General features: G+C 36.3%; 3 protein-coding genes across 6 annotated transcripts; 2 read left to right on the forward strand and 1 right to left on the reverse strand.

Annotated features, from left to right (window-relative positions):
• Window positions 1-26: 26 nt before the first annotated feature.
• LOC101207877 lies at window positions 27-2251 on the forward strand. Its single transcript, XM_004133757.3, has 3 exons — window positions 27-247; window positions 1373-1695; window positions 1939-2251. The coding sequence occupies exons 2-3, from the start codon at window positions 1419-1421 to the stop codon at window positions 1971-1973; spliced, it is 312 nt and encodes a 103-aa protein (XP_004133805.1). The 5' UTR covers window positions 27-247; window positions 1373-1418; the 3' UTR covers window positions 1974-2251.
• A 341-nt stretch (window positions 2252-2592) lies between these two features.
• On the reverse strand, window positions 2593-4453 carry LOC101207384 (pyridoxine/pyridoxamine 5'-phosphate oxidase 2). Of its 2 annotated transcripts, XM_004133755.3 has the most exons (6): window positions 4159-4446; window positions 3963-4070; window positions 3621-3653; window positions 3388-3483; window positions 3099-3266; window positions 2593-3003 (listed from the first exon to the last, which is right to left on the reverse strand). In XM_004133755.3, exons 1-6 carry the CDS (start codon window positions 4246-4248, stop codon window positions 2902-2904), a joined length of 597 nt encoding a protein of 198 aa, XP_004133803.1. In that variant the 5' UTR covers window positions 4249-4446; the 3' UTR covers window positions 2593-2901. The 2 variants fall into 2 exon arrangements, with proteins under 2 accessions (XP_004133803.1, XP_031739223.1); XM_031883363.1 differs by lacking the exon at window positions 3388-3483 and having other exon boundaries at window positions 4159-4453.
• A 1213-nt stretch (window positions 4454-5666) lies between these two features.
• On the forward strand, window positions 5667-19559 carry LOC101204824. 3 transcript variants are annotated; one of them, XM_004134250.3, is made up of 15 exons: window positions 5677-6245; window positions 6554-9193; window positions 9746-10175; window positions 11369-11597; window positions 11890-12054; window positions 12190-12462; window positions 12909-13154; window positions 13847-14236; window positions 14342-15700; window positions 15923-15979; window positions 16668-17102; window positions 17249-17472; window positions 17611-17744; window positions 18156-18583; window positions 18790-19559. In XM_004134250.3, the coding sequence occupies exons 1-15, from the start codon at window positions 5867-5869 to the stop codon at window positions 18874-18876; spliced, it is 7476 nt and encodes a 2491-aa protein (XP_004134298.1). In that variant the 5' UTR covers window positions 5677-5866; the 3' UTR covers window positions 18877-19559. The 3 variants fall into 3 exon arrangements, 2 of the variants coding, with proteins under 2 accessions (XP_004134298.1, XP_011650671.1); XM_011652369.2 differs by having other exon boundaries at window positions 5865-6245; window positions 6574-9193; XR_004215165.1 differs by lacking the exons at window positions 17611-17744; window positions 18156-18583; window positions 18790-19559 and having other exon boundaries at window positions 5667-6245; window positions 15919-15979; window positions 17249-17478.
• The last annotated feature ends 48 nt before the right edge of the window (window positions 19560-19607 follow it).

A 19607-nucleotide genomic window follows, 5' to 3' on the forward strand; every position in this document is an offset into this window, starting at 1 on the left:
TATTCTCATAATCTTTCAAGACTTAGCAAAATCGTCATAAATTCCCTTTAACTTTTCACAAAGTTCTCTTGGTAAAATGACTAAATAATATGTCTAAGGAGGATGCATTAGATTTTCTGTAACCCTATTTCACGACCAGCCACCCCCGCCTTCCCATTACCGGTCACTGCACCCCTTCCCGCCGTACGCCGCTGCCGCTCCACAGCATATCTTTTCCTATTTCATGTACCTGTGTCGTCTCGAACTGGTACGATTGAAGTTAGTTAGTTTTCAATTCATTTATATGATTTATATGCTATCTCAATCTTTACCATTCAACTCTATTTTTAGTTTTTGCAATCGTCCTTCTTCCTCGATTTCTTTGATTTGGGTTATCTCATCGACAATTTTTTTTCCTACTTTTCTTAGCTATCATTTACACGATGTTTTGGTTTACGCAATGGTTTGGTTTAAGTCTAAATTTTTGTTCTGCCATGGAATGACGGACTTCGATTGGAGAAAGTTCGCGAAAATTAGGGTTAAATGCTAAAGATATGTAAGCATCAAAACTGAAAAATGGGCTTGAATTCTTAGCGAAATGACTCATGATTGCCTTTTCATCCTCGCTTTACTTTTCCAGTATTGTTTTTCGATTGGTGCATTGTTCTTCCTAGTAATATACTTAACCTTATTCTCTCGATAAACCTTCTCAATGCTTAAGATAAGATTATTTGAATAAATTTATAAGATATTTTCATTGGACTTTTTAGTTCGAAAGAAACAATCGAATTTTTAGGAGTGGGTGTTTTTTGTGTTGGGTGCATCTCACCTTTTTATGGCTCTATTTTGATGAGGATTATCGAACTGTAGTTATCTTCTCTTTGAGCTAGTTTAAAGTTTTTCTTATAATTCGATTCATTTAGACTAGCTGAGGCTTCCGGATCATTCTTCTTTACATATGTCATACTTTTAGCGAATCGGGGAAAAAAGTAATTTGAACATTTTATGTGTTGTTTGGATTTGGAGGATTTAAAACGAGGAAATGAGTTCATTTTCCTAATTGCATTTGGAACCAAACTGGCTTGAAATCACCACAATTAAATCTTCTTGTTTGTGTAGCTATGGGAAATGAAAAGAAAGTGAGACATTGTACCCGAGAACTTTCATTAATAAGTCAAATATCATTTAATAAAAAACAAATCAACTAATTAAATTAAAACTCGAATGATCTACATTGTCAAAAAGAAAGAACTTACAAAAAGTCTAAAAGTTCAGAACCATTATTTTACAATTATATCATCTTTATAACCATATATAAACTAAACAATTGTTTGTAAATTTCTAAATCCTTTCACATCTGGTAGTTTCAAATAGAGAGTTATTTTTGCTTTAGGTTTGAAGGGCGTGAGAGTTGAGTTATAAGCAACCTAGAGATAGCTATGGGAGTAGAGCAAAACGACCCTTTGAAGGGAGTAGAGCAAAAAGACCCTTTGAAGGGAGTAGACTGGAAAGCTGTGGGTGGGGATATGCAGAAAGATCCCAGTTCTACAAACATTATAAAGAAAAGGCGTCCAACAAAAATTAGGCAAATCCCAGATTATTATTTTCTTCCTAGAAGATCCCTTCCTTCTGTCATGGCATTCTATGGGGCCTGTATTGCTGGTGGAATCGGTGCTGGTATGCTGGTGGAGATCTGGATAAATGATAAAATTAAAAGTAAGTTCTGAATATAGATCTTTACATATTCAAAATCTTGTTGTAAATCGATTAATGTTCGATTTCACACTTTTACACATGGTTTTAATAACCATTGAATTTTATTTTAAAAGAGTAAAAACATGTTTAGTACTGATTTTGAATATGACGAAAGGTATTTTTAGCTAGTTTAAGCTATAAATCTTCATGCTCCTGGAAGTATCTTTTCTCACATCTCTCTTTTTTTCTGATGTGTTCTTGTAGAGGATGGAGGTGTCATCTGGGAGTTTGACAAGTAGAGTACAAGAGTAATATGAAGTTGCATTATTCAAACAGAACAAGATCGTCCAGTTGCTGGGTTTTGTTTTATTGTTAATCCTAGTTTTGGAACATGTAAGCGAACATCTTTTAATGCCTCAATGAAGCTGTACAAAAATTGGAAGCAATAATTGTAAGTTTGTTTTTTGTTTTTGTTTTTTTCAAAGCCATACTTAACCTCCAATTCAGTTATTGGCAGTTTGTTTCTCTAATTATTGATCAAGCACAAGTGATATTAAATGCACTCACTTTTGGTAAACCTTGCACAGATTGTTGTTTTAATCTGCTAAAGTTGGGTTTAGGTGTGATATTGCTCTAGGTAATAAGCCTCCTCTGATGTGTAATACCCTACTGAATTTAAAACAGACATTATTTTTTTGTTGATAAGAAACCAAATTTTCCTTTAAAGAAACTATACCGAAGTCTTTAAAAACTTTTTAAGAATCGTTTCAAGAACATACTCCAATCTAAAAAGCTCACACCAAGAGAAAAATTACTTTCAAGTCCAATTGCTATCTGCTTTGTTGAAATGGATACTCCTTTTGAGTTTGGACACTTTTTTGTTGTTGCTGCTGCTGCTCAGCCACATCTCTATCCGAGTTCAAATGAATAAAGCTACCAAATTTCATTGGGAATGATTAATGAACGTGTTCAAAAATAACAATGTGTGGCACAAGAAACTGTTACTGATCAATAACATCAGTACTAACAAACTGAAGGAGTTCGCTCATTGTATCTCTCTTGTCCTTTGAGTTTCTATTATTGATAAAAAAGTTTGTCTCCATTTAAAAAAAACAAACTAAAGGATTTGGATTTTTGTGAACACGTGAGCAACTTCAACTTGCATCAGTTGATTTGAAGATAGCAGCTTCTTATCAAGATGTATATGTGCAGATCCGGGTGTGACTGTTAGAGATTTATCCTCTCCGTTTCCCATAATTTCTCCCCTCCAAAACTTGTAATAGCTTTAAACGAATTCCTTTCATCACTCCTCACATTCAGATAATCAACCTGCGAACGAAAAAGGATAAAAGGTAACATAAAGGAAAATAACAAGATGGAAATGCAAGAATTATGTGCTAATCTAGAAAGAAACCATTACAAACCTGATCAGGATCGAAGACCAGCAAACAAAATGTATCAACAGGACCTGAACAAGAATCTAGAAAAGGTTCCTTGGCTGGTTGTTCAGCAAGGTGAGGAAGACCTGGACTAGGCCCCAAATACTGCATTCTTGACTTTGGAGAAATGGAGGACCAGGCTTCTGCTCTTTGCTGCATTCAGAATCCGAATGACCATAATAAGATATATAAGACCATAACCAATTGAGTAAGTGAACTGTTGAAAATTTAGAACAAGCTTTAAGTCATAAGAAGAAAGGGCCATGGCCACAACCTTAAACTTTGTAGCATCAACACATGATGCATCGACAACCTCCATTCTCCCACTGATACGAAATTGCTCCCATGATTCGGTGAAATACCAACAAATCTTACAGAACAAAGCATACAAAATCGAAAATTTGACTCGAATTGGAGCATATTTCAGTAGTAATCTAAAGATTATAAGGTACAAAAACTGGCATGAAAAAACTGTGTTAAGAGCCAGGGGGAGGCGAGAATAGTTACCTCAGCAAATGGACAATTCTTAAGCTCTTCAATCTGCAGAATCAACCAAAAGTGAATTTCATTTGCAGTACAAAACCCAGATGCTTAATATAAAAAATTCTGACCTAATCCATCACAAACAATTCCCCTGAGCTTATTTTATCGCTTGTCTTGTTCCCAGACACATGAATTACGTAATTGAAAACACCAACACAACACAAATACTACAGATTGCCCTCAAAATCAAGAAACCCATATAACCATTACATCAAAATACATAGAAAAACAGCAATGGCCTCATGAATTGAACGATCTAAGACGAAATATAGAGCTTCCCCCTAAATAAAAAAATTTAAATGAAACCTTGCGATTTCGAGAATCTGTGTAAATATGGATCCTGTCGGTGCCTTCTTCAAATCCTCTGAAAACGACTGTTCGATTTGAGGGCCTTCCATTAGTTCCTATCGTTGCCTGAAAACAAATTCGACATAGAAATCGACCGTGAAGAAGATATATAAAAGGAAACTTGAACTTGAGAGAAATAGAGAGGGAAATGTACCAGCTGCAAGAATTTGGAATGCTTGAAATGGCCATTTGATTCCAAAGCACTAAGAAGAAGAGACTTCCATGGCGCCACTGCCGATCCCATTTCCTACAGGTTTGAAATAGAGCATTCTGGAGCCAAATTCAACGGTATCGGTCTTTATATCCAATATGGAGCGAATAATTTAGGGAAATCGTAAAAAATAGGTTAAAAATTGAGGGATAAAAGATTTTTATGATTGGTTTTGAAAAATATGATTTTTTAAGGATGAATTGAATTTTTCCTTTATCTTCCCTGCTATTTCCTCTCTCACCTTTATTTTCTCCCTCCATCAACACATTCCTCTTCTACTCTATTCTTTATTTTTTTCATCATTCTCTATCATGTCTCTATCTCTTTTTCTGATTTTGAAACTAATAGTGCAAGTTTGAAATGTGCAATATGCATATGAAATAAAACATTCGGTCTAATAAACTTATTAAACATGCACAAAATCACTCTAAATGACTTAAGAGGGGTAGCAATTTGATCATAAAATTTATTAGGCCGGAGTTTCACAATCAAGTTGATACCCCTTCTAAGTGATTTAAGTGATTTTGTGCATGTTTAGTAAGTTTATTAGGTCGGATGTTTTATTTCACCCGCATCTCGTCCATGTCTGGTACATTTCAAACTTGCACGTTTCATTTATGTTTGTGAGAAGAATAATGTGTGGATGAATGGAGAAAATAAAGGTGACATGGAAGGGAAGGAAGAGATAAAAGAAGAAATTGAGAGATAAAATGGAAGGGAAGGAAAAATTAAAGAAGGATAATTTAATAATAAAGTTTGAATTTTGAGATACTTAATATATAAGAAATAACAATAGAAGAAAAAAAGAAAAAGAATAAATTAAAAAAATTGATACTAATTTTAATAAGTAAATATATTTTTAAAATTGAAGGAACGAGAATTAGTATATATATAAAATAATAAAAAAGAATAAGATGCGCGTCAATACAGTATATATTATATAAATAATAAATGAAAAAGGAAAACGTGGGACCTACATGGTCTCGTAGACCCTTGCCCAAAATCACCTAATCTTTTTCATAGTTTTGGTCCAAACCTATTTTTAACCGTACTTTCTAAAATCACATTGTTTAAAAAAAAACTTCACTAAATTACTGAGTAATAAAATTAAATTGTTACAAACTGAAAAATAACAACTAAATAGTTATAAACCAAATTCATTTACTAACTTTTATACAAGAACTAGACATAGTTTTACAAAAAAGAAAATTTATATCATTCATATACATTATTTGATTGATACACTTAAATTCAATGAATTACTAACACATCTTCATGAGTTTAATATTTAAAAAATGAATCATAGGCTAACATCAATTAAACATCATAAATTTTGGTAATTGATGTTGATTAAAGTTGAAAAATAAAATAGAGGTGATTTTTCTTTTGTTATATTATCTTAATTTTAATTTCGTGAGATGAGAGAATCAGACCTTAGGCTTATTGTGGCAGTTATCGAGTGAGTTGATATCGTACTTAAGCTTCCATTACTCGAATAGAGATGATAATCACGTCAGGAAGAAGAAGTAGAAGTAGAAGAAGAAGAAGCTAGATTGGAATTTCCTTTACTTCCCAAATTCAACTGTCCCACTGATGAGTTTCCGTCGTCGGTCACTATAATTCTTCCACTTCTCCTATCAGACTCAATTTCATGGCGGGAACAGCCTCCAAGATGGATCCTATCTCTCGTCTCCCTCTCCCTCTTTTAGGATCCGAGCCGATCCCTCCAGCTCCGAATAGATTGGACCCACTTGGTTCCTCCATCGATTGGATTCCGGACTTTGCCGGCTATGCGTGGGTCGCTTATGGAGCCTCATCTCTTTTGGTCATCTCTCATTTCCCTTCTCCTCTATCACCCCATGAAACCAAATTCGGACCCATATTTCGCCAGGTACTGGAGCTCTCTGGCGATCACTTATCAGCTGTCAATGCCGTGTCTTGGTCTCCTGTATTACCGTCGGAGGGCGAGCTTGCTGCAGCCGCGGGCAATCGGATATGGGTGTTTTCTCACGATTTGGGTGCTTCTCGAGGTACGCGATAGTTTGAAGTTACTAATTTTTCATTGCTGTTGGTTAGTGAGAAAAATGAGCGGAGGACTTATTCGAAAGTGATATATTGGACTACGTGTCAATTAGTTCTGCCATGTTTACTAGGATAGTTCTGAAGTTAATTTTCACTTGGATTCTCGCCAGCATTGTGGAAAATGGAGGTAATCCGTAATAGTAATGTAAACAATTGACGAGGAAATAGTAGGTTCACTAAGCGAGAGTGATAACATTGAAATGTTTCCATTAAATTTTGGACACCTTTAAATTATATTTGATTTACTCATATTCAGGTTCTTTTTGTTGGAGGCAGAATTCAGTGCTTGTGCAATCTCTGAAGGTTGAGGCCATTCAGTGGACGGGGTCAGGAGATGGAATTATTGCTTGTGGAGTAGAGGTTGTTTTGTGGAAAAACACCAACAAGTCCTGGGAAATAGCTTGGAAGTTCAAACCGGATGTACCCCAAACTCTTGTTTCTGCAAGCTGGTCTACTGAGGGGCCATTTGCAACGGCACCTCATGCCAGGATATCGAAGACAGAAAATATGCTGACTGAGAGAGCTTGCAGATCTGTGCTGGTAAGTCAGAGTGAAGGGGAATATGGGCATGTGAAAATTGAGTTGTGTCATCCTCTACCTATAACTGTAATTCAATGGAGGCCTTCAGTTAATGGGCCTGAAATCGGCAAGCATTCACCAAGGAATGTGCTTCTGACATGCTGCTTGGATGGAACTGTGAGATTGTGGAGTGAGACTGAAAATGGAAAGGTCAGAAAATTTAGTAAGGATGTAAATAATAAAAAGTCGATGAGAAGGCATTTTTCTGTTGCTGCTGTCGTAGAGATAAATCAGGCATTGAAAGGAACTCTTGGCATGGATTTATTTGTAACATGGGCAACCGAGATTAGAGGTATGTGCCAACCTTTTGAAGTAACTAAGAAAGTTCAATCCTCAGTAGGATTCGAACAAAACAAGGCTGGCAACTGTGAGTGGCTAATAAGTTTGGGTCCAGGATCACTGGTTACTTTTTGGGCTGTCCATTGTCTTGATGATGTATCCCCATTAAGATTCCCTCAAGTCACATTGTGGAAGAAGCAAGAGCTCAAAGGATTTGAAGTGGGACGTCATTATACTGATGGCTGTACAAACTTGAGTAACAAGTTTCTCCTCAAGAAAGTTGTAATATCAAGGATTCACCAATCTGGTTCCCCAAGTATATGTTCTTTGATTCAGCTATTGCCTTGTAATTCCTTGGTGTGGTCACTTTTATCTGCTCACACATTAACTGACGTAGGGGATGCATCCTTTGACCAAAAAAGGTTAGAAAGTTTATCCTCGTGTTCATTTAGCAGTCAATTGAATTTAAGTGGTCACGCTGGAAAAATCTTGCATGTTGCTGTGCATCCATACAATTGTGAGGTCAAAATAGCTGCTTCCTTGGACTCTAACGGCTTGCTTCTTTTTTGGTCACTATCTAGTATCTCCAACTGTGCCCTAGGTTCTCCAACACTTACTCCAACCTGGGAACTTTGTGGAAAACTTGTAACTCAAGATTCATGCTCCAAATATACAAGTGTGCAGTGGGCACCATCAATATTGGATGAAGAGTTGATTCTTCTCATGGGACATGCAAGAGGAATTGATTTTTTTGCTGTTAGGATTAGCCAAAGTGATGAAGAAAATACTGAATGTCACTACTTATGTACCATCCCTTTCACCGGTCATGGTCCTTTTGAGAATGGTCCGACCAATATATTTTCTATTTTGTTGCCTTCTGATTGTAATATAACTTATAAATTCAATAAATTTATGTTATTAGGGATATGGATGAAAGGATTTCAGGCATTATCTTGGGAAATCACCCTACATGCTTATGATATCTCTGGGACTGGATTACATTGCAAATGTGATATTGATAATGAAAATAGAGCTGAGCTCAGCATATTGACATTTGAAAGTGCTTTTGGAAGCAAAAAATATTGTGTTAGTATAATCCCCTGCTCATCACAGCTACCTAATTCTCAAATCCATGATCAGATTACAAGTTTTGCTGTTGTGCACCAAGGAACTTTTGTTCCTGTGCAGCAAAAATTAGCTTCATCAGGTGAGCCATCTACCCCTGCATATATTATGGCTACTGGCTCTGCTGATGGTTGTTTGAAACTGTGGAAAAGTAATGTAGGAAAACCATCAATCTTCCACGTGCCATGGGAGCTTGTTTGTGTTGTTGTCGCACATCAAGGCCCAATTACTGCTTTGTCTTTGACTGATTGTGGTAGGAAGATTGCAACAATTAGCAAGGACAACCTTGAATGTAAAACCAGCAGTGTTCATTTATGGGAGCTTGCATACCTTGGTGCAGGGATCCTTTTGTTTGAAGATGAACTGTCCTTTGAAAGCAATATCATTGCAGTGGACTGGCTAACTTTAGGAAATGGTCAGTTCTTACTTGGAATTTGTTTGCAGAATGAATTGTGTGTGTACTCCCTGAAGCGTTTTGGCTGCCACACCTTGTTAGAGACCACAAAATCCTTGGATACCAAAACTTGGATATGCATTGGAATCTCTCGTACTCTTCCTTCTAACTGTGGCTTCCTCTGGGGGCCAAGGACCACAGCGATAGTTTTACATGATCGTTACTTTTGTATAGTTAGTCCATGGTTATTCCTTGGGGTTACAAACCATGATGCTATGTGCAACACTCATTACATCGGAGAAACTAAAACTCACCATGTCAATGGGACTAATACCAACATTTCTGTTGCTGTTTTTGCTGATAAATGTTGCGGTATCAAAACATTACCAGATGATATTTATGAAAGAAAATATAGACCAGGATCACTCGGTCTAATTAGCATGCCAGATGTAGTTGATAAATTGTGTGGATCACTGTCTTCTTTTCATCCTCAGGCCCTCCTCTTTAATATATATTCAGGTGATTATACTACTGCCTATCAGAAAGTTTTGTTGTCTTCTCAAGTATTGGCTTCTAAAAGCTTTGAACAATAATTCGTTACAATCTACCTTATTCATCTTTTTCTTTTTTTAAGTCACTATGATATACCTTATTAGACATATGACGACAGATGATAAATTATCCATTTTTTTCATCTTAGATAAATTTTACATTTTTGTCTTTTTATTATATTGTTAAGTTTATTACTCTCACAGAAAATATTTTTTAAAAAAAGACCCACATCTTACGAAAAATTACTTTCATAGACTTGCCACCCCATCAGCAACAGCCAATCATGGTTACACTTTTGTTTTCCTGCTTTCTGGTTAAAGCACGAACCCTTAGTTCCGGGTTTTCTTGAAGAGAAAAGCTGTAATTTCTTTTAAATTGTTAGATAAAGCTGCAAAAATAAACAACTGTTGGGGATTTTGTGTTAGAATAATTTCTTTAGAATTCTATCTCTTTCTGTTCAGTACAGTTAAATTTAATGGTTCATTCAGGCTTAAGATATGCAATCCTCGATTTGATTAGGCAAGTGGAAACGTGCATATTCAGCTTTGAGTCATCTCATTGAACATCTTTCGTCTGATAAAAAGAGCTCTGCAAACTCAACCTATACTATTCCAGAGATCCCTTTGTCAGATTATTTTGAAGGGGTTATAAAAACTTCAACTGATAAAGGAGTTCAGTGGAGTACAAATTCCCTATCATCCCAATTTAAGGAAGGTGTTTCACAATGGGCCTTCAATTGGGACTCTATAAGTAATGACAACTCATTCGTTCCATCGTCCACGAAGTCTGAATTCAGCAGCTTTATTGAGCCTCTTGAGAAGTTATATGAATTAGCAGGGCTAACCAGCATGGAGAAAACACAAACTCTTGCAATTGTGGATCTTCTAGGTGAAATCAGTAATAAATCTTCTTCATCTGCTTATGAAAGTCTTGACGAGCCTGGGAGAAGGTACTTTGCAGTAATGTTTTTGTAACATCTCGATACTTACTATTCAGAAGTTGCCAGACCTTTCTGTTTTATTAAAAGGCTTGGAAAAAACATTTGCTTCATTGTCCCCAAGTCCTGCAATATATACGTTTTCCTCCTTGATTTTTGTTTTAATTCTTTTCCCAGTTTGGTATGGTTTGATTGATTTTAAGTTCATTTACTGTATATTTTCTTAATTATTGGACATTTATTACTTTTCTTTTCAATATTTTTCTGTTGGATCCTTCCAAGTTCTAGAATTTTGCCCATGTAATCTTTAGCTGCATGACTATGCGCCTTACATTGTGTTTAAAGAGATCCCCCAATATGTTAGTTTGATGCGTGAATTATGAAAACTATGAGAATTAATTGTCGAACATAAACAAAGGATACTTCCCTTCAACTATTGTGCTTCCCAGATTTTATGCTGTGTTATCTTTCTCTCTAAGAGGTGAGGGAAACATTTTCTTATTAAAAGATTTTAAGCGAAGAACTTGAAATTTGCAAGCTTTTGGGAGCTTATTGAATTGTCGAAGTGAAATACAACCTGACATAGAGGAAGAGAGTCTTAAATTTCATAATTTGCAGCTGCCCGTTTAGTTTTTGTTAAATCCACTTGAAATTACCAAGAAATAACCTGACTTCAACTGCTGAAGTTTTTCTAGCATCTTTCCTCTCAGTGATCACGAAAACTGCACAGAGATCCAATTATAGCTCTTCCATTTGTTCTTCATGGGCATTCACAGTAGATGTATATAACCATGGTTCAAATTTCCAGTTATGTGTTTTATGTGGAAGCAAAGGATGATTAAGGACATCTACTGTTTCATTGCTCTTAAGCAAGAAGTGTAATTTGCTTTTTCAATGTTTTGCATATTCCTAGGTTGCATGAAAATCAGGGTCAACATGTGACCATGGACTCAAATATAAGTTTATTGTTTTGTGGAAAAATAAAGTTACAGCGATCATGGGTTTTTTCTTTTAACAAATTATACCCCCTTTATAAATTCAAACTGGGGTAGTATTCCTTATACTTGGAAGGATGTAAATGGTGCAATGTAAACTTTTATGGTGCCTTTTAACTAATTTTTTGAAGCGAAAAATTTTAAATTAACTATTCAATGATGCAATTTTCTTGCTTCAGGTTATAATGATTATTTATTCTCTTTCTCTAGATATTGGATTGCTTGGAGGTTTCAACAATTGCAATTTCTTCGGCGTGAGAGTAGATCAGCATCTATGGAAGAGCTGGCCATTGACTCAAAATTGATTGGATGGGCCTATCACTCTGATTGTCAGGAAATTCTATTGAATTCAGTTAGTTCTAATGAACCAACTTGGCAGGAAATGCGAAGTTTGGGTGTTGGAATTTGGTTTACTAATACAACACAGCTGCGTACAAGGGTAATATACTTGGAGATATTGTATATTAGTATACATGCCTTAGCTCAACTTAAACATAGAAACCAATGTGATTCCATAATCATTATGTTTTTCGCTTTTACTTTTTGTGAAAACTAAACAGTAAATTCCGAAGTACAGGAAAAAACAATTAACCAATATTTCTTTCTGTTCATAAGTTCATTTGAGTGACTAGAAACAGATGCTTTTTTAGGAAAATTGCAGTGTTTCATCTGCCAGAGATTTAATCTTTTTTTTTTCTTCTTCTTCTTTTGTTGGTGCATGTTGTATGTAGATGGAGAAACTGGCGAGATCTCAATATCTGAAGAAAAAAGATCCCAAGGACTGTATGCTTCTGTATGTCACACTTAATAGAATTCAAGTTTTAGCTGGCCTTTTTAAAATTAGCAGGGATGAGAAAGATAAACCCTTGGTGGGATTCCTTTCACGCAATTTTCAGGTGGTCCTTTGATATATACTATCTCGGAAATGTCAAATTTATGTGCAAGATATTTGGAGAGAACAGTCTTTAGAGTGTCATTTTTTGCATTCAAATGATATTGACGTGCAGTTTCGTTTGATTTTCACTTTCCAGGAGGAAAAAAATAAGGCAGCAGCTTTGAAGAACGCCTACGTTTTATTGGGGAGACATCAACTAGAATTAGCTGTTGCTTTCTTTCTGCTTGGTGGTGATTCTTATTCTGCTGTTAGTGTTTGTGCCAAAAACCTTGGGGATGAGCAGCTTGCACTGGTAATTTGTCATCTAGTTGAAGGGCGTGGTGGACCTCTTCAGCAACACCTAATTACAAAGTTTATGCTTCCATCTGCCATTGAGAAGGGCGACACTTGGCTTGCAAGCATTCTTGAGGTGCACCATTCATTTTAAGGGATAAATGCAAAATACATTCCCATAGATGCGAATGAAAATTTTTAGTACAACTTAAAAATGATTGCTTCTACTCCATGTGATTTGATTATTTGCATAACACATCCCTCTTGCTGACTTAAAATATCAATAAATGTCATGTCACTCTTCTTTTGATTTGATCTTGTTGAAAAGGGACCCCCTATGATAGATTTCCACATTAGCAAGGGCGAGGAAATCTGTATATTATTGAACCACATACATAATAATTAATTTTTAAGCTATCAGGATCTGATTTGTAATTGCATTAAATTTAGGCGTGTTTTATTTGCATCTGCTTCCTCTTAATAAATGATGGATGTGTAAATAATACAGCAGAAGTGGAATATATGTGTGTTTCGTTGGATCTGTTATGCCAATAACTTAAATTTCTTTCCTCCTGTTTTCAGTGGGAATTAGGAAACTACACTCGGTCCTTTCTGAACATGCTTCGTTTGGACTCTAATTCCGTAACTGGTCCACCGTTTCTTTCAAGTAAACATATTGCTTTACTAGACCCAAGCGTTGGTATGTACTGTCTACTGTTAGCAACCAAAAATAGCATGAAGAAAGCAGTTGGAGTGCAATCTGCTGAGATCCTTTGCCAGCTTGCAACCTTGATGATGGCTACTTCTTTGAACAGACGTGGTCTTCCTGTAAGTTCATGTTTCAGCTAAGGATGTTAATTGGATGTTGTATCTATTTTAAAAAAGGTCTGCAGCTAACATAGAAGTTCAGTCAATCGCGAGTATAAATGACAATTTTTAAGCCATATTTTATCAAGCTGATACTTTAAAAGATTATTTGCGTTAAAACAGACTGTTCATTGACTTGGTGTAATAGAAGTATATTTTCAAAATGAACCCAGGAAGCCTACTCCACAAATCATACCCAATTTGATGAGAAATCATTAAGTGTCCTATGAAATAATCCTATTCCAATTCAACCCAAATTCTCCAAATTATAGCTGGGATGGGTATCAATCATAACCTCTATTCCCATTCATTTAGTTTGAATCAGCATCGTACTTTTAGAGAAACCAAAATCTAATTGTGGGCAATCCAATGGATGAAAAAGTATGTATGATGGGTTTCAATTTCAAAATAGTTAAAGGGACTAAAGAATTGGATGATTGACTTCCAGTATGTCCTAGTCCTACTTGTAGCATTTATCTGCACTAAAAATATTTTCAGTTCTCAAACATGCACATGTGGATCTTTTAATTTTAAGGGAAAAAACACTTAGAAAATTAAAAGGAAGCTTATTGATTTCTTTCAAACACTCCCATACCATACCCACGTACATGTTGTGATTGCTTTTTTTTTTTATGTTCTCGATTGATTTGAAGCTTGAAGCTTTGGAACACGTGTCAACCTGTGGGAGCATTACTGATGTTTCTGATGGAACTAATAAGGTTGATATTCAGTGTTTTGATACTATAAGCAACATCTGTCAGAAATCTCCCGGAGATTCCTCCAGTTGGCTCTCTGTTGAATTTGCAGTTCATCTGGAGCATCAAGTAAAATTAGATTTGGCAGCTCAATACTTCTCAAAATTGATACGGAAGCATCCCAGCTGGCCAACTATAAATTTTGAATCTGTTGGATGCATGTCATGTTCGAAGGAATATGAGATGGATTATGAGAAATCTCTTGAAAGTTATCAGCACAAGTTAAGTGTGGGGTTTGCACAGTTTGAAATGAAGTTTTCACTGCTTCCTGCCTCTCTTGTTAGTATGGTACGTGGATTTCTGAGTGATATTTTCCCTTTAATTTATTGCTTCATATGTCAATGGTTCTAAATTTTTAAACGATATTCATTCTCTATCCATATTTCTTATCAGATGTTACTCTTTCTGTGTAATCTTGGGCTACAATTTATTGGAAATGATATCGTTCGAGGATTTACTTCTCAAGAGTGCCCGGATGACAAGAACCTGACGACTTATAGTTTCCTCGTACATCGCCTCTTGCACAAGGCACTACTGAAAACAGCACGAGAAATTTCTTTTTCAGCTTCACGATATACTATTGCTTGCAGTTTATCTTTTCACGGAGGTGAAATTAGGTCAAAGTGTTTAGATACTTGGTGGTACTACCTTCAGGGTCTCTTATTATCATTACAGGGTGTAAGAGCTGCTTTGAGAACTACGCATGATTCTCTCAATGATGATCGTGTTTCCAAGCTTCTGACCATTCTTGATTTGGTTGAATATAACTTGTATTTCACATCTGCTTGGCTACTGAGAGACTCAAGATGTCTTCTCAAAATGGTGCAACTGCTCCTGGCTAATGAACAATCTCCTCATGATGTTGAGATAGAACGTCTGAAGCAACTTCTCTCTCAGTTTGGGGAGTTGATAGCTCAAAATTTATCGTCTGATGTAGATCATAACCATGAAATTTTGGAAGGCATGGCTAATGAAGAATATGATGATATTGTGCATTCAATTCCAGGAGATGAAAGATGGCACATAATTGGGGCTTGTTTGTGGCATCACATGTCCAAATTCATAAAACATAAGCTGACTACTTTAACTAATAAATCTAAAGAGGGTAGTTTCAGTGGTATCACTCTTGGGAACCTCAATTCCTGGGTTCCCTGTCTTTCAACCGTTAAATCTGATCAGAATGACATTTTAAAGAACATGATTGAATTGATCTCAAAGAATTTTACTTCTTTACTTACTATCGTCCTTGCTCAGGCTTCTTCTTATCAACTAAAACAACTGGTGTCATTTCTGCAATACAAGCTAGATCAGAGATTGTGCGTGGCAACCGTTGTTTGGTTTGAACAGTTTAGCAAGTCTTCTGAGCATAAGAAGCATCATGCTGATGAGATGTATAATATAGATATGTGTAACAAAGGGGAATTTGAAACATTATGGAACATTACTTCCAATCCAAATCTGGTATCAGAATGCTTTGCACATGAAAAAGTTCATCTGTTGCATTGTTTTGATCGTAAACTCTCGAAAAGATGGACTGACATTTATAATGGCACCACAAGGCCAGAGGAAACTTGTAGTCGTGAAGGTGCACTTATTAATAGTTCAGCCAGTGATACCATTGGATCCCCTGGTAAATTACTTCGCAGTGGGAGAACACTTGTCAGTTCTGAAAAGGAATTGGCAACCCTTGATGATGTCATGCCGTTTCAGAAACCTAAAGAGATATATAGGAGGAATGGAGAGCTTTTAGAGGTAATTTTCAACCCACTCACATGTTATCCTCTAAACTTTTTTTAGGATTGAGATTCTCTGCTTCTTTTTACTTTTAATCCTCCTTGGTAACATGACCTTCTTATTGAAGAGGCAGAAATTAATTTTGTCTTGAGAAGTGATTTCCATGTTCCTTATAGTAAAAAGATTATTAAAATCAAAGCTTTGATCTAGCGTTCTTAATGTGTTTTTTTTCTAAGGCAGGCATTGTGTATCAATTCTGTTGACGGAAGACAAGCTGCACTTGCCAGTAATAAAAAGGTCAGTTGTCATCCTCCTATTAGGCCTTTTTTCTTTCACTTTCTTTTTCACTTTCCTTTTTTCTGGAATCCCCGGATGTTAAGCTTAATGTATTTAAGTTCCTTCCTCAATTTTCTGAATGATTAGATGGTCTGCTACCTTACAGAATCATCTTCGCTTTAACAATTTAGGAATTTGTGGTTGATCCTCACAGAATCATTTTTGCTTTAACAGTTACATACGCTTGTAAAATATGCCAACTTCCTATGTATAAGTTCAAAAATTTGAACCATTAAAATTCAAAATGAGCTAAAGATTCTTGATCCTCGAGTTATCATTTGTATTGTGATGTTCTGAATTTTCAATGAGATGGATGAATTGGCAAGTTTTCTGTTTGTTTCAATTCTTTATGGTTCTATTTTATTATCTACAAAGCTTATGTCCTGATGATGAACGTTTTTTTATAGATGTATATGTCGCTCACATAATCAGTTTGTGAAAACTTGGTAAAATTGACCAGGCATACAGTTGCATCACCTTTTTTTTGCAAAAAAAAAGAGTATTAATTTAAATATAATGCTTAATGGACAATTTTTTACAATGTTGTTTATCTGAAGTTGAAGATTGAGCTGTTCTCTCCTATAATTTATTTTTCACTCTGTGACTTGTATCTGCAATTATGGTTCTTGATCCCGATGGATGCATTCAGGGTATAATTTTCTTTAGCTGGGAAGATGGGATGGCCTCCAGAGATGAAGAGGATTATATCTGGTCAAATTCTGAGTGGCCTCTAAATCTAAATGGGTGGGCAGGCTCTGAGTCAACACCAGCTCCAACATGCGTATTTCCTGGAGTGGGTCTTGGTACCAACAAAGGAGCACACCTAGGGCTGGGTGGTGCAACTGTGGGTGTTGGTTCACCTGCAAGACCGGGGAGAGATTTGACAGGAGGTGGAGCATTTGGTATTTCTGGTTATGCTGGTATGGGTGCTTCTGGCTTAGGTTGGGAAACACAAGAGGATTTTGAGGAATTTGTAGATCCTCCAGCTACAGCAGAACACACAAGCACGAGGGCTTTCTCCAGTCATCCTTCTAGGCCTCTTTTCTTGGTTGGTTCTACCAATACACATGTATACTTGTGGGAGGTATGAATGACTATTATCTTCTGCTCTAGAGTAGCAGATTTTTTGCAGTTTAACATACGAGTAAACTAGAACTTGCATATTTTAAATTTTCTGTACTCATTTACTGTCAACTCTTCTTTGGATGATGTAAATTTAAACCAATGCAGTTCGGGAAGGACAGAGCTACTGCAACGTATGGTGTCTTGCCTGCAGCAAATGTGCCTCCACCATACGCTCTAGCTTCAATATCATCTGTGCAGTTCGACCAATGTGGACACAGATTTGCTACTGCTGCACTAGATGGGACAGTTTGCTCATGGCAGTTGGAGGTTGGAGGAAGAAGCAATGTCTGTCCAACGGAATCGTCTTTATGCTTTAATGGCCATGCATCGTATGTATTTTTACTTCTTAAATATTAAAGTACATATTTGGTATCTTTTCTTCTCCATTTACTATAATATATATATAGGATCTGCTTGCAAATAAATTTCATAATCAACTAAAGTTTGTGTACGTTACCCATTTGTAGGGATGTCACTTATGTTACTTCCAGTGGATCGATAATAGCTGTGGCTGGATATAGCTCCTCTGCAGTTAATGTAGTCATATGGGATACACTGGCTCCACCAAAAACATCACAAGCAGCCATTATGTGTCACGAAGGTATTCATCTCATAAGTCATATTTAACTCCAAAAGCGAGGCATTTTAACTTTTTGACCGGGCAATCATTATGTAGAACTTATGACTTGCTTGATTGTGATTAAAAAAGAAAATTAAGCCAAACCTGCCCACCGAAGGGAAATGGATTTACATTTACTATTATTTCAAGTCGGGAGTGTCTTTATTAGTCTGCTTATTGTTGGAAGTTGTATAACCTAAAGAAATCATATATTTTTTCTATCACTTTACCGGTGTCCTACATTGTTTGTATACTTGCATGGAAAACTTTAACGTTTGGATCTTTTGATGACATACAGTACTCTGTTGTCAAAGCTATTATTTCTTTGTTCTGTTAAACTTTCAGTTTAGATGTTCGTATACTACTAAGCATCTTACTTCTTTTAATGTGAAGGTGGTGCTCGCTCTATTTCTGTGTTTGATAATGAAATAGGAAGCGGTTCTGTTTCTCCACTCATAGTTACTGGTGGAAAAGGTGGAGATGTAGGACTTCATGACTTCCGATACGTAGTCACGGGTAGGAATAAGAAACACTCTCCTAAAGGTGAAAGGATTAGCGATGCTTCAAATACTAACATGCTAGGTACCGTTGGTGAACAAAACTTAAACGGAATGCTGTGGTACATACCGAAGGCTCACTCTGGGAGTGTCACTAAGATAACGTCTATCCCAAATACGAGTTTGTTCCTGACCGGAAGTAAAGATGGAGATGTGAAACTTTGGGATGCAAAAAGAGCTAAGTTAGTGCATCATTGGCCAAAGTTGCATGATAGACACACTTTTCTTCAACCGAGCTCCCGTGGTTTTGGTGAAGTAGTTCGGGTAACTTCTTTTCTTTGTGAAGTACTTGTAAAAATTCAGTTCTAGTCAAAGCTGATGCTTAAATAGCAGGCAAAACAAATCAATATTCTTTATGTGCTTTATATTAAAATAATATTTGCTGCTTGTTGGTAAAAGTCAAAAGATGTACTTTTTTGGAAGGTAACTCTTTCACAATGCTAAATCCATTGAATTACGTAATGCAACAGGCTGCTGTTACTGATATACAAGTTATCGCAAGTGGATTTCTTACCTGTGGTGGAGATGGCTTGGTCAAGCTGGTTCAACTTCAATAGATCCAATACAAAACGGCAAAAAAGTTAATGTGGAAATTTGAGATGTATCAATGAGGTGTTTAATGGTTTAAGGACCGCAGCATGTTTGACTCTAGCATACCTCCTTGCGTTTGATCAGGCATGTTTGAGATATTTACAGTCGGTGCATTCTTCTCGCCATCAGCTTTAATCAAGTTTTGACCTTGATTGTCCAACGTGCTGTGACCTTAAGTAGTACTATTAACTTCAGAAGGTGAAGAAGGTAGTTTTCTTGGCCGAGGATTTCAGCAAACTTGAGTGAAATCGAGTGCTTGTGACGAGGTGGCGGAAAGGCTTTTGAGGCAATGATATATACAACAAAGACAGAATAGAAGTAAAGTCGTGCTTGCTTCCTACTTTTTCTTTTAGCTTTTTGGAGGAAATGGAACAATCAAGATGTACTGGCATCCAGACCGACAATGGAGTGAACAAAGAATTTGCTGCTTACTGCTAATGGGTGTCATGTCTCGGTGCATTCTTCGATGAAGTTAGGATGCCCGAATGAATTTTTGAGAATTGTATAAACTTTATTCTCCCTCTTTTCCCAGATTAAAAGAAAATAAAACTGTGCTTGTTGCAGTTTAGGTTTGTGAGATTCTTTTCATTGTACATTTTGTAACTTTTGTAGAGCTGAAATTTAATGTGAATTATCTTTTTTGCCCTCCTCTTTTTGTCTAATCATATTACTTCTCGATGGACGAATGACTGATTGG

The sequence above is a fragment of the Cucumis sativus genome, chromosome 3, assembly GCF_000004075.3.
Source record: "Cucumis sativus cultivar 9930 chromosome 3, Cucumber_9930_V3, whole genome shotgun sequence".
Taxonomy (NCBI): Eukaryota; Viridiplantae; Streptophyta; class Magnoliopsida; order Cucurbitales; family Cucurbitaceae; genus Cucumis; species Cucumis sativus.

Excerpts from the sequence above, each read along its gene's own strand:
- LOC101207877 (XM_004133757.3), top strand. The coding sequence starts at position 1,419 with ATGGGAGTAGAGCAAAACGACCCTTTGAAGGGAGTAGAGCAAAAAGAC. Across the intron at positions 1,696-1,938 it reads GATAAATGATAAAATTAAAA|AGGATGGAGGTGTCATCTGG; the intron begins GTAAGTTCTGAA and ends GTGTTCTTGTAG.
- LOC101207384 (XM_004133755.3), bottom strand. The coding sequence starts at position 4,248 with ATGGGATCGGCAGTGGCGCCATGGAAGTCTCTTCTTCTTAGTGCTTTG. Across the intron at positions 4,071-4,158 it reads ATTCCAAATTCTTGCAGCTG|GCAACGATAGGAACTAATGG; the intron begins GTACATTTCCCT and ends ATTTGTTTTCAG. Across the intron at positions 3,004-3,098 it reads TGGTCTTCGATCCTGATCAG|GTTGATTATCTGAATGTGAG; the intron begins GTTTGTAATGGT and ends TTTCGTTCGCAG.
- LOC101204824 (XM_004134250.3), top strand. The coding sequence starts at position 5,867 with ATGGCGGGAACAGCCTCCAAGATGGATCCTATCTCTCGTCTCCCTCTC. Across the intron at positions 15,701-15,922 it reads GGAATGGAGAGCTTTTAGAG|GCATTGTGTATCAATTCTGT; the intron begins GTAATTTTCAAC and ends TTTCTAAGGCAG. Across the intron at positions 17,745-18,155 it reads AGCCATTATGTGTCACGAAG|GTGGTGCTCGCTCTATTTCT; the intron begins GTATTCATCTCA and ends TTTAATGTGAAG.